Here is a 14,392-nt window from a genome sequence, read left to right as displayed (position 1 = left end):
AAGGAGTGTTTCTGGAACCCAGGAGATTTTCTGGGGTGTCTCTTAGTTCATCCTTGCCTAATAATAAAAGTTAATGGAAAACTACATAGCAACAACAACAATAAAAAAGGGCAGAATATGAGGACCCATACCCCTTGGGAATGAAGGTTTTGGTTATTCTACCAGATAAAGAACCAGAGCAACTGTCTGGCTGAGGGCAAGAAAAATAAGGAATGAGTAGTTGAAGAAGGAATACATGGGTATCAATTACAACCTCAGGACCAATTATAGAAACCAAGTAGCTTTGCATATTTTCTATTTGCTTGCTATATTCATACGTTTATTTTGTTTTATTTTATTTATTTATTTATTCATTCATTTATTTATTGCATGCACAAGTGGGGGAGGGGCAGAAGGAAAGAGAGAATCTCAAGCAGGCTTCATGCCCAGCTCCATGAACTTGGGATCATGACCTGAGCTAAAATCAAGAATCTGATGCTCAACTGACTGAGCCATCCAGTGCCCCCATATGTTTATTTATTCATTAAAAAAATTTTAAGTTTATTTTGAGAGAGAGAGAAAGAGAGAGAGAATGAGTGGGTGATGGGCAGAGAGAGAGAGAGAGAGAGAGAGAGAGAGAGAGAGAGAATCCTAAGCAGCCCCCACACCCAGCATGAAGCCTGAAGCCTGATGTGGGGCTTGATCCGATGACCCTGAGATCATGACCTAAGCTGAAATCAACAGTTGGATGCCTAACTGACTGAGGCACCCAGGTGCCCCCCCCATATATTTATTTTAATTTGCTACCCATTTTCTCACTTTTTATGATTTTTAGTTTATATTCAAGTTGTTGGAAGTTAATTTTACAATTTAGTTCTTAGGAAACTGAATGGTTCTGTGAATGAATTTGAGGAATAATTAATATAGCTAGGAATAAAAACAATGACTACTGGGACTATGTTTCTCTATGTTTTTAGGAAATGGTGGATACTTGTAGGATGGATAGCTGTATCTCCTCAGGTAGAAATATAAACTGTCAATGCACAAGAGTTCAAACATGTGTACAAAGGTGCATATGGAGGGGTGCCTGGGTGGCTCAGTCGATTGAGTGTCTGACTTCAGCTCAGGTCGTGATCTCATGGCTCATGAGTTCGAGCCCTGTGTTAGGCTCTGTGCTGACAGCTCAGAGCCTGATGCCTGCTTCATATTCTGGGTCTCCCTCTCTCTCTCTGCCCTCTCCCACTCATGCTGTCTCTCTCTGTCTCTCAAAAATAAATAAACATTAAAAAAATTAATCAAAGGTGCATATGGAAGCTGACTAGCTAAAGGGTTGCATCATGCCAGTTATTATTTATTGCCTCTCAGCTCCAAATATATCCTTTTTGTCTGCTTTGTGAAAATGGATCTGGGCCCTGTAAATGTTTTCCTTCACCAGCTGGCACAGTGTTAAATTTTGTCAGAAGATGATGTTGGAGTGACACTGCAGGAGGAAAGGAACTTTCTTTCTGGTTCTGGATTATTGCCTTGTCAGGCTCCTGTAGTATGTGTAATATTTCCAGTGTCCATATGCCACAGTGCATGGTGGCCAGCAGCTTTGCCAACAACCTCTCCTCCTTGTGTGATTTTGTAGACTGAGAAATTTCCCCATGAACAGTTTTTCCTTGGCACCCTAGAGGGTGGATCTCTGGAAAGTTACAGAGAGTGAATTTCCAGCATTGGTGACATCTGCTATTCGGTGACCCATGGTTGTGCCCTCTTCAATAAGGTCTGGATGTCTGCTCTGGGAGATGGTAGCTCTTTCTTGGAGACTCCATCTCAGTCCTAGTGGCAGTAGCTGCTCTTTATATCTGCTATTCCTATATTCTTAGTGTTATTTTTATATCTTTCTAGCCAATTCCTTGCTACTCTAATCCTCTGTTATAGTAGTACTTCTTTATATTAAACTTTTCCTGTTCAAATTACTTTGTGTTTTCTGACTCCAAAGAGGATCCTGACTGGCTCACATGTCTACAATGTTAATACTGATACTAAACAATACTATTATTAAAATCATATAATGATATTACAAGAAAGGAAAACTACAGACCAACATCTCATAAAAATAAAAGCAAGAATCCTCAACAGGATATTAGCAAATCAAATCCAACAGCGTATAAAAATGGTTATACACCATGACCCAACGGGATTTATTCTAAATATACTAGGATGGTTCAACATTTGAAAATCAATGAATGTAATCCATCTCATTAACAAGCTAAAGAAGAAAAAATCATATTATCACATCAGTAAATGCAGAAAAAGCATTTGGTAAAATCTAATACCCATTCATGATAAAAAAAAAAAAACTTCTCAGCAAACTAGGAATGGAGTAGAAATTCCTCAACTTCATAAAGAACATCTACTAAAAAAAACTATAGCTAACATCATACTTACTGGTGAGAAACTGGATGCTTTCTCTCTAAGATCTGGAACAAGGCAAGGATGTCCCCTCTTATCACTCCTATTCAATATCATACTGGAAGTTCTAGTTAATGCAATAAGACAAGAAATGAAAGATATACTGATTGGTAATGAAGAAACCAAACTGTCTTTGTTTACAGATAACATGAATGTTTATGTAGAAAATCCCAAAGAATCAACAAAAAACGTCTTGGAATTTATAAGTAATTACAGTAAGATCACAGGATATAAAGTTAATATACAAAAGCCAATTGCCTTCCTAAATACCAGCAATGAACATCTGGAATTTGAAATAAAAAAGTTTTGCACCAAAAACTTTAAATATTTAGACATAGAAATCTAAGAAAGTATGTGCAGGATCTATGTGAGGAGAACTACAAAACTCTGATTAAATAAATCAAAGAAGACCTAACTAAATAGAGAGCTATCACATGATCCTGGATAGGAAGACTCAGTATTTTTAAGATGTCAATTTTCCCCTAGTCAGCCTATGGATTTAATGCAATTCCAAACAAACGCCCAGCAAGTCATCTGGGGGTTTTCAACAAACTCATTCTAAAGTTTATATGGAAAGCCAAAGATCCAGAATAACACAATACTAAAGAAGAACAAAGTCAGAGGACTGATACTAACCAAATTTAAGATGTACTATACAGCAATCAAGAAACATGGTATTGATGAAAGGATAGGCAAATTGATAAATGGAGCAGAATAGAGAACCCAGACACAGACCCACACAAATGTAGTCAAGCAATCATTGGCAAAGGAGCAAAGATAATTCATTGGAGGAAGGATAGTGTTTTCAACCAATGATGCTGGAACTGGACATCCATATGCAAATAAATAAAAATAATAAATAAATCTGGACACAAAACTTATCCTCTTCACAAAATTAATTAATTTTAGACCTAAATGCAAAACATGAAACTATATACTTTCTAGAATATAACGAAAAAAATCTAGATGACTTTGGGTTTGGTGAAGAGTTTTGGGGTATGATGCTAAAAGCATGATCCATGAAAGAAAACTGCTAAGTTGGACTTTACTAAAATTAAAAACTTCTGCTTAATGAAAGACACTGTTAAAAGAATGAAGGGAAAGAATGGGAGAAAATATGTTCAAAACATGTAAGGAACTTGTAGCTAAAATATACAAAGAACTCTTAGAACTCAGCAATAAGAGAATAAAACGATCCAACAAAAAAATGAACAAAGATCTGGACACTTAATCAAAGAAGATACACAAATAATTATATGAAAAGATGCTCAGCATCAGATGTCATTAGAAAATTTCAAATTAAAACAACAATGAAATACCACTATATACCTCAGAATGTCCAAAATCCAAAAAACTGAAAATACCAAAAGCTGGTGAGGATGAGAAGCAAGAAGAACACATTAATTGCTGGTGAGAACACAAAAATGGTAAACCAATTTGGGAGATGATTTGTCAGTTTCTTACAAAACTAAACATATTCTTACCATACAACCCAGCAATCACACTTCTAGGTATTTATGCAATTGAGTTGAAAACTTATGTCCACACAAAAACATGCACACAAATGTTTATAGCAGCTTTATTCATAATCACCCAAAACTAGAAGCAACCAAGATGTCCTTTATAAATCCATACAATGGGATATTACTCAGCAATAAAAAATGATCTATCAGGTCACAAAGAGACATGGAGGAATCTTAAATGCATATTACTAAGTGAAAGAAGCAAGCCTGAAAAGTCTGCACACTATATAATTCCAAGTACATGACATTTGGGCAAAGGCAAAATTATAGAGATAATAAAAAAATCAGTGGTGTCAAGGGTTGTGGAGCAAGAGGGAGAGATGAATAGGTAAAGCACACAGGATTTTTAGGGTGGTGAAAACTATTCTGTATGAAACTGTAATGGTAAACACAAGGCATTATGCATTCATCAAACCCCACAGAACTGTATAATACAAAGAATGAACCTTAAACTATGAACTATAGTTAATAATAATGTATCAACATTAGTTCATTAATGTAACAAATGTATCACACTAACGTAGGAGGTTAATAATAGAGGAAACCGGAAAGGGGTGATGGCATGAGCTGGAGTGGGTATGTGGAACTCTAGTATCTCAGTTATTCTATAAATCTAAAACTGTATTTTTAAAAAGTCTTAATTATTTTATTTTATTTTTTAAATTTTTTTTCAACATTTATTTATTTTTGGGACAGAGAGAGACAGAGCATGAACGGGGGAGGGGCAGAGAGAGAAGGAGACACAGAATCGGAAACAGGCTCCAGGCTCTGAGCCATCAGCCCAGAGCCTGACGCGGGGCTCGAACTCACGGACCGCGAGATCGTGACCTGGCTGAAGTCGGACGCTTAACCGACTGCGCCACCCAGGCGCCCCAAAAAGTCTTAATTATTTTAATTTTTTTTTCAACGTTTTTTAATTTATTTTTGGGACAGACAGAGACAGAGCATGAACGGGGGAGGGGCAGAGAGAGAGAGAGACACAGAATCGGAAACAGGCTCCAGGCTCCGAGCCATCAGCCCAGAGCCCGACGCGGGGCTCGAACTCACGGACCGTGAGATCGTGACCTGGCTGAAGTCGGACGCTTAACCGACTGCGCCACCCAGGCGCCCCTTAATTATTTTAAAAACTAAAAGCAAAGGGACCAAAATAAATAACTTTTTTGGTTCTAATTACAACGGTAAAACATAGGCCTTTATATCATATCAGAGTGATTTCAAACAAATTAATATATGGGAGGTATAAAGTTTTTTATTATATTATACTTCGCTACTCTTTTTGATCTTAATATACCCTTAAGTACAGAGCAACAAATTCAGTTTGTAAACACCAAAACATATTTCATTGAAAATCATCCACTAATACACTTTCCTTTGTACACTGGAGATATTAAATTCCTTCTTACAAATGCCATGTCAACTATCTTTTTAAAGTTCCTAAAATGTATGTTTTCCAATGTTCTGGTCTTACTGATCTTACTTAATGGATCTATGATGCTCTGGGATGTGAACAAATTATCTTATGTTCCCCACCTCCACAAGCAAGTAACAATACTTTCACCTCTAGTCTTCATATTACGATTTTTTGTTTGAAGTTTATGTGCAAGATTTAGCTCCATAAATACGGACAGAAACGCAGTTTTGACAAGTAACATCAACATCAGGACTAAAAGTCCCAGGACTACAAGCCACTGTAGAGGAAAAAACATGGAGTAGATTATTATAATTTCAGTTAGAGGTATTTTATACTAGTAATATAAATCTGCCCTCAATATCACACTGTTTCTATACCCATGTTATACTGAGTAATCAGCCAATTAAGTTGTGAAAGATTATGAGTTTGAAACATTGTAATTTGATGATCTTAAAGGTAGGAGAAAGTCAGAATCCTATTTTTTCCTTTAAAATCAGCATTTTATAGTATCTTTTGCAGTGCCCCATTTACAAGTTCCTATTTCTAATGCTGTTTTCTAGGTAGGACCATTCTGTCATTTTCCTTCATAGCCTAGCAGCTTAACTCAGAATACTATAGAGATGTATTATAATACAAAAGAATGAATTAGGAAAAATTAATATACATGAAGATAATTATATTTAGAAATCTGGGCTTTGAATTTTACTTCCCTTTAAATATAACTTTTTGTGAAAAGAATCACTATATTCAATTATCCTAAGGGAATTATTCATCTATTCTTCTGACTATATAATCTAAATATTTAGATATTTATATTTTATAATTACCGCAACAGCTAGCACAATTACTGTGTAGACCTTCATTTTTTCCAAAGCCTGGACGACAGCTATCCATACGTACTACTTGAAAACTGTGGTCCACAAAATGCATAGCTGGTATAGTTTTATTAAAGTCGTGGTAGTAAATATATGCTTGGCTCCGGAAAAATTCTTCTATCCGATCTCTTGCCTAAGATTTTAAAATACCAGAGAGAAGTACAGTTACTAAACTGTGAACCAAATTTATCCTCCTGTATCAGAGGCGATGAAACATAGTACAAACATGTCATACTTTATGCAACAGATGAATTCCTAAAAAGTTGTGTGTAAATACGAAAATTAGTCTAGCCTTGACCTTATCAATTATTGTCAATTCATATGTGCAATGGTTAAGAAAAATTAAATTAAGGTTTAAATTATTTGCAGCATGTCTATTCCATGTGTAGACAACTGAGAATTCATTATTTCTTATTCCAAAGAGCCAAGCAAAATGGAAACCAAAACTGTTCTCTAATCAGCATTAAAGCTAATAATGTACATTTTATTTTTTGAGCACAGAATTTAATAATAATTAATATTAACTGAGTGCTTTCCATAAGCCATGCACAATATTAAGGGCTCAAGGAACTAAATCAGGAGAGTAAAGGGATTTTTTTAGACTATGTCCTTAGCTTCTGAGAATGGCAGAGGGAAAGCAACTATAATGACCAGCATAGATACAATTTTGGAAGAACTACTGGTTTAACCTAGGATTACATGATTGTGGGGTTGTTCTTCAAGATGCTACTTAGTTGCCATTTGGGAAACAAAAACCAGGGGTCCATTCTTCTATCATAGAAGAAATACATAATATTAACCTGGAGAGCTACATATTATTCTAGATGTATTATTCCAAAACAAAACATCTTGAGATGGCCCAGACTCTCACAATCTCTGCTTTAAAAACTGAAACCAGTGGTTGGTGGTGGCGGGGTGGCGGGGGGGGGGGGGGGTGGGGGGTGGGAAGCGCCTTGGTGGCTCAGCCAGTCAAGTGTCTGACTTCTGCTCAGGTCATGATCTCACCCTTCGTGAGTTCAAGCCCTGCTTTGGGCTCTGTGCTGACAACTTAGAGCCTGAAGCCTGCTTCCTATTCTGTGTCTCCCTTTCTCGGCCCCTCCCCTGCTCACACTCTGTCTTTCTCTCTCTCTCAAAAATAAACAAACAAACAAATAAATAAATAGTAAGTAAAAACTGAAACTAGGGGCACTTGGGTGGCTCATTGGGTTAGGCATCTGACTTAAGCTCAGGTCATGATCTCTCAGTTTGTGAGTTTGAGCCCCGCACTGGGCTCTGTGCTGACAGCTCAGAGCCTAGAGCCTGCTTCAGATTCTGTGTCTCCCTCTCTCTCTGTCCCTGCCCTTGTGTTCTCTTTCTCTCTCTCAAAAATAATAAATAAACATTAAAAAAATTTTTAAAAACTAAAGCCAAAAATCAATAATACTTTATATTTTTAAAAAGAATAATTTAAATCTACCTGCTTAGAATGTCTATTATTGGTAAATATTCACAACATGGAGGAATAGATTTTTGAAGAAACTTTTAAATTAATAAAATAAAGTATTCACAATTTTTACACAGCTTTGTTAACTATTCAAATACTTTCCCCCTACATTGAAATTCTTACCTGGAGGATATTATGATTAGTGATATCTTCACAGTCAGCAGAATCATTGCATGCACCTTTCCACCCTGGTGCAAAAGGATTAACTGGAGAGAAATAAAATACCTTCACAAAAGAATTCTAAAAAGTTCCAAACATTCCAACAAAGCCTCCAGTGCTGAATTTAGTATGCATGTGTGCATGTGTTTATCTAATCTTAGTGATAAAGTAAAATACACAAGTTGAATAATTTATACATTATTATTTCACTCCATCTGGGGGCTAATCAAAGTAACTACAAGGGTTTAAAATGAATGGAAATAAATTTGGTTTGGTTCTTCTCTTTTATTAAGTTCTTCTCAAAAATACAATTTAAAATTTTATAAGAATTTATAAATTAAATATTAGCTGCATAGTTAAAGGCCATATTTATAAAGTGATATTGACTTCTAACAGATAAGCAGCCTGGCTGCTCAGGGGTGCCTGAGTCAGTCAGTAGAGCATGCAACTCTTGATCTTGGGGTTGTGAGTTCAAGCCCTATGTTGGGCATGGAGCCTATTTAAAAAAAATTAAAAAGAGGTAAGCAAAAATATATCGTCGTTTAAGGTAAATAATTAAAACATTAATTTTTAAAACCATAACCAGGCTAGGACCAACAATATACTTTAGTGTGTAACAAACATTTAGGGCCTACTATTTGTAAGATATCTCACATTAAAGAAATGTTAAAAAATTTTTTTTACCTTGAAAGGCTATAAATAGCTCATGTATGAGGCCATGTTTTGGAATTTTAACAAAATGGCATTTATATGATGGTTCTATGACATGGCATGACAAATCAGAGATTAAATTATCCAAGATTTTCTTCAGCACTCTAAAAAGCAGGTCATTATATCTTCCTTCACAAGACTTTGTGGTAAAACGTACAGCCATCTGATATGAGTAATCAGGTTCCCGATAGGCTTTAAAAAATTATGAGAATAAAAACAATTGTGCTTACCATTAATTTCTTCTACCAAAGAACTTGCAAATAACATGTAATATGAAATCCCATTAATCTTGCAAATCAGCATAGAAACTTATCTAATAAAAACGTTTTATCAGTTTGTTCTCAAAAAATATATAAAACTAATAACTTCAATGAAAAAAGGTTGTTTTCATCTGATATGTTATCTAATCAGTACAAGAGAAGAAATGGCTGGATAGATATGTTAACAGTATAAAAAAATAAAATGGTGGAATAGCTTAAAATGCAGAAAGTGTCACTGCTCTCAGCACAGTCCAGTGAAAAGGATCATCAATTTGCTTTTATAGAATTAACATCAGTTTTTAAATTACTTGGCAAAATTGTGATATGGTAGATTATACTTGATTACCTAGAGGGTGGGAAGTGGGAGGCTGAAAGAGGATTGTTAAGGACATACTATCTAGATGTCAATTTAAGAGTTTGTGTGGTCATTCTCACTAAATGAAGAGACCATACACTTAATTCTTATCCAAACTAAATGTATAAGTTAAAATGTGCCCATAGTCTTACCAAAGATCATAAAGTCATATCTTTGCTTTACTATTGTTTCTTCTTGGGTTTCTGCTTTGACAGTCTTATAAGAAAGAGTACATGTGTAAAGTCCAGACAAAGCCTCCAGAAAATCTTTCACCATCAGCTTTCCTGTTTTAGTTATATTTATTTGATTATTTCCTAAACAGAAATAGTAAATTATTTGGTTGTTTAACATATAACAATTCAGACACTATTTAGTAAACTTGGGGTTACAAATAAATACAAAAATTTAAAAATTAACAGACTATTTAAACATTTAACTTCAAGAATTAAAAGAAATCTTAATTCTGTTATACTCTTGTGGAAAGCCACATGAGGTAAGCACACTTTTGAAATATATTTTGGTTTTCTTTAACTTGGTTCTTGGCCTCTAATTTCAATTGGTTTATGCTGGTAACTTAGTAAATGAAATTATACTGCTCTGTAGTACTACACAATTTCCTCATGTAAAACAGAAATTAATGTTAATATTCCCCAAAACTCTTCTAACATCATGAAAAAGCATATATTGGATATTCATCTCCAATACAGATACTACAAAGATAACTTTTAGGTTTTATAAAAACTTTTGAACTAATACCGCTCTGAGAAGTAAGGTACAAAAGGTTTGTATGCTGGTTTTTACATACAGAGAAAATAAGGCACAGACCAAGATACATAACATGATTTGTCTAAGTATGGAGCAAGTGAAACCCCAGTTAAAATTAAATTTCAGGAGTGCCTACATGGCCCAGGCATCCAGCTTTCGGTTTTGGCTCAGTTCATGACCTCACGGTTTTGTGAGTTCGAGCCTTGTGTCAGGCTCTGCACTAACAGTGCAGAGGCTGCTTGGGATTCTCGTTCTCTCCCTCTCTCTCTCCTCCTCCCCTGCTCACGCTGTCTCTGTCCTCTTGAAATAAATAAATAAAACTTTAAAAAAATAATTTAAAAAATAAATAAATTTCAGGGCACCTAGGTGGCTCAGTCGGTTGGGCCACTGACTTGATTTTGGCTCTCAAAAATAAATAAACACTAGGGGCGCGTGGGTGGCTCAGTCGGTTGAGCGACTGACTTCAGCTCAGGTCATTATCTCACAGTTTGGGAGTCTGAGCCCCGAGTTGGGCTCTGTGCTGACAGCTCAGAGCCTGGAGCCTGCTTCGGATTCTGTGTCTCCCTCTCTCTTTACCCCTCCCCCACTCATGCTCTGTCTCTGTCTCAGAAATAAATAAACATTAAAAATAATAAAAATAAACATTAAAAAATTAAATTTCAATTTGTTCATTCCAATAAGTGACAGTGCTTTTCTTTTTAAAAAAGTCCATATCATTTTAAAAGAAGATACTGATATCAAACAAATTACCTGTTAATGGCTTTTCATTAGGCCCAATCCATATGTAGGTGGGGTCCACTGTTTCTTTTTTAGCACGTCTAAAATCCATACAGACAAGGACTGGGCTATGATGATGTAATTTTACATATAATTTCACTGTGACAAAATAAAATAACATATAGCCATATTATTAGCAAAATTAAGAAATACACGTCCTACCATTTTGTCTCAAGGACACACTAATTCTTTTTGGATTTCCTTATTTGAAAAAATAGCCTATCATTATAACATTTAGAATACGAATATAAATTCCTTCTTGCTTCTTACAAGTTTTTAAAACTCTAGATTGATAGTAAATATTCTTTTTTTTCTGTGATATTATAGTTTTGTTTATAAAAATGTACATGATGCATTTAGTTCATTTTAATGTACAGATTCAGAACTCACTTGAATCAATTTTTTGAAGGGTTAGTGGAATCAATTTAAAGATCAGAAAAGGGGGGCCCTTGGGTGGCTCAGTGGGCTGAGCGTCAGATGCTTACTTGGTTTCCGCCTAGGTCATGATCCCAGAGTCCTGGGATCCAGCTCTGTCTGGGTCTGGCTCCCCTCAGGTAGAGCCTGCTTGGGATTCTCTCCCTCCCATGCTTGCACTCCCCTCCCCTGCTGGCACTCACTCTCTCTCAAAATAAATAAATTTAAAAAAAAAAAACCTTTAAAATTAAAAAAAATAATAAAAAATAGTCTACTGAATGCCAGCCCCTGAACATACAAAGAAGGTACCGTCCCACGGTTTGGCAGGTGGTGAAAAGGGGAGGGACTCCAAACATGGAGAGCTTCCAAACATGACAAATGCCCAAAGTTATCCCAAAGTTATCTCAAGTTAGCCTGTGGGACCAATTTTTCCTTGGGGAGTGTGGGGAAGTGTTATCACAGTGATAAACAACATTTGAGCTGAGCCTTAAAGGATGTGTAGGAACTCCAAACGGAGGACTTGCAGCCCTGGAAATCACTCTGAGTGGGCCTTGCATGTTGCAAAGCAGTAGAGATGCCTGGAGGAAAGGTGGCATCAGAGAAAGATCTGGATTGAATCCTAGCTCCTTATGAGCTGTGCGACTTTAGGCCAGGTGATACACTAAGGTGTAGCAGGGTCTCTGTAAGGATGAAAGGACGAGAGTGCCAAGCACCAGGTGGATGGTCAATGAACTTTCTCTCCCTTTCCCTCCGCTGAAGAACCTTAAGCAGGTCCACTGCTCGCCACCCCCCCCCCCCCCCCGCCCCTCGCTCTTCTGACAGACTCTACGGGTGAAGAGTCCTTAGTACCTGGGTGTCCAGGCTTGCCATAAATGAAACCTTTGCTTGTGCGTTCCGAAGAACGCCGACCTCCAGCTGCGGAAGAAAGAAACCACTGACTTTTTCGGTAGAAGATGAGCCGGGGCTCAGAGTGGGGTTAGGGCGGGGAGAAGCGGAGGAGACAAGACTGGGAAGAGGGACAAGGCTGTGGGGGGAGGACCGAGCGGGAGGAGCCCCACCTCCAGTGAGGTACCAGAGCACCGCAGAGAGTAGGACCCACGCTCGCATCACGGCTCAGGGGCTAGCGTCGAGGGAGGCGTCGAGGGGCGGGCTCCTTCCTACCTCAGCCCCAGCCCAACGCCTCCCCATCTCTCCTCCACAGAGCGGAGCAAACCGCCGGGATCAGCTCCCCTACCCGTCCGTCGCTACCGCGGAGCGTACGCGCCGGAGAGCGCGCGTGCGCGCTCCGGGAGCTCGCGCGCGGGGGCGGGGCCGGCGCGCGCTGGGCCCGAGCGCCGGAGGCGAGTGCCCCGCCCTCTCGCTCACACTCGGCCGCCCTCGTGCGAGTGCCTCGCGCCTCACGCCTGGCGACTTGTATCATTTTCCCGCGCTCTCCGCGACTTAATTCTGTGAACGGCTCCTGGGAGAAGGAAAGAGTAAAGTTAAAGAAGTCAAGGCTGCACGTTTCGGTTACTTAACCTTTCTGGAGGCTGAAGAGATCTACGAGAGGAACACTGTGGGCCCCCAGTGGGACGATGGGGTAAGGCGAGTGAGAGATGCAATTACATTAGGACCGGAGAGAGGGAGAAGCGTCGGAGAAACTTCCTCCCCACAGGACACAAAGAGCTTGTGGAAATTTCCTATGCCTTGGTTCTCATGAATTCTGCCTGAAGTTGTGTGCACAATCTTTTCCAAACTCTTCCACCCGATTTTTACCTAACTGCATTTCCTACCCCCCAAACGAAGAACCCGAGGAACCACTAGTGCGCCAACAAGGCATCTCCAGCCCTTCCCACTCGAGAGGAACATTTAACCTTTATTTTCCACATCCCAGTATCAGAGGGTGTGGGGAGACCCCCATGCAAATTTATCTAGGGTTGTGAAGTAATCTTCTTTTGAAAACGGACCCATTTGAAAGGGCAAGATCCCCAGCTCTGCTTTGCCTGTGGGGATGGATGACAAATGAGTCGAGATCACAGAGCTCTGAAAGAGACCGTGCCCCGTCATTCATGGTTCCTTCTTGGCTACCAGTTTGGTGGCCTGTTTGTTGTCTATTTCTTAGCGGTGGGACACCCTGGGTGGTGGTTTTGAGTAAGCTGGTGGGTAAAGAGACCAAGGTTCAGACAGGGTGCAGAATGATTATTTGGGGTGAGATCAAGAGTTTTCAGTTTTATTTCCTTTGAGCCAAGTCAGTACTTGGACTATCTCAGATGGTCCAGGAGCAACCTTTGTCAGTGATTTCATTTTGAGTCACTGTTAATTATACCTACATAGCTGAAGCCATGAAATGTGACTCAGTGAGTCAGATCCACCCATGTCAGTTACTGTGTCTAGATTCATGGTTTAGTCTCAACTGTTCCTTTCTTAAGGTGGTGATAGTGGAGACAGATTTAGGCATTATCTTTAATTCCCTAGTAGTTTGACTTTCCAGTGTTAGTCAAAGTACCTTTGGTAGCTTCCCAGTTATTATAAGTAAATCGATCCTTATAAATCCTGTGTGGTAAACTTTGACTACTGTGAGGAGAGACTAAACTAAACGAGTCGTGGTTGTTTGCTGAAAGTACGTGTCCATTCTTCTAAAATAAACTTTTAATTTTAAAACAGTTTTAGATTTATGGGAAAATGGGGAGTATAGTACAGAGTTCTCATGTGCTCCCACCTAGTTTTCCCTCCTATTGCCATCTTACATTAGTACAGTACATTTCATACAGTTAATGAACCAGTGCTGATGCATTACTATTAAATAAAGCATGTACTTTATTTAGTTTCCTTCGTTTTTACCTCATGCCCTTTTTTTCTGCTCCAGAATCCCATAGTACATTAAGTCATCGTGTTTCCTTAGGTTCTTCTTGGCTGTGACAGTTTTTCAGACATTTCTTATTTTTGATAACTTTGACAGTTAATGACAATTTTGATGACATTGACCTGACCTTCACTGGTTAGGTACTTTGCAGAATGCCTCTCTATTGGAATTTGTCTGATGTTTCTCATTATTATACTAAGGTTATAGGTACTGGGGTGGAAGACAATAGAGGTAAAGTGCCATTCCCATCACATCATATTAAGGATACATACTGCCAACATGCTTTATCACTCTTGATGTTCTCTTGCTCATCTGGCTAAGGTAGTGTTTGTCAGGTTTCTCTACTCGAAAGTTACTCTTTTTCCTCTCTTTCATACTGTG

At 38.3% G+C, this 14,392-nt stretch overlaps 1 protein-coding gene across 3 annotated transcripts; it reads right to left on the bottom strand.

Annotated features, from left to right (window-relative positions):
• Positions 1-5,188: 5,188 nt before the first annotated feature.
• Positions 5,189-12,437, bottom strand: ZPBP2 (zona pellucida binding protein 2). 3 transcript variants are annotated; one of them, XM_086687213.1, is made up of 8 exons: positions 12,228-12,437; positions 12,019-12,084; positions 10,729-10,854; positions 9,366-9,527; positions 8,572-8,790; positions 7,852-7,934; positions 6,271-6,378; positions 5,189-5,647 (listed from the first exon to the last, which is right to left on the bottom strand). In XM_086687213.1, the coding sequence occupies exons 1-8, from the start codon at positions 12,274-12,276 to the stop codon at positions 5,477-5,479; spliced, it is 984 nt and encodes a 327-aa protein (XP_086543339.1). In that variant the 5' UTR covers positions 12,277-12,437; the 3' UTR covers positions 5,189-5,476. The 3 variants fall into 3 exon arrangements, with proteins under 3 accessions (XP_086543339.1, XP_086543341.1, XP_086543340.1); XM_086687215.1 differs by having other exon boundaries at positions 12,242-12,437; XM_086687214.1 differs by having other exon boundaries at positions 6,198-6,378; positions 12,228-12,436.
• Positions 12,438-14,392: the final 1,955 nt, after the last annotated feature.

This window comes from Puma concolor, chromosome E1 (genome assembly GCF_028749965.1).
Source record: "Puma concolor isolate L17-30 chromosome E1, mPumCon1.1.hap2, whole genome shotgun sequence".
NCBI lineage: Eukaryota > Metazoa > Chordata > Mammalia > Carnivora > Felidae > Puma > Puma concolor.
Note: the sequence above shows the minus strand (reverse complement) of the source record. Positions and strands in the feature narration are given on the sequence as shown.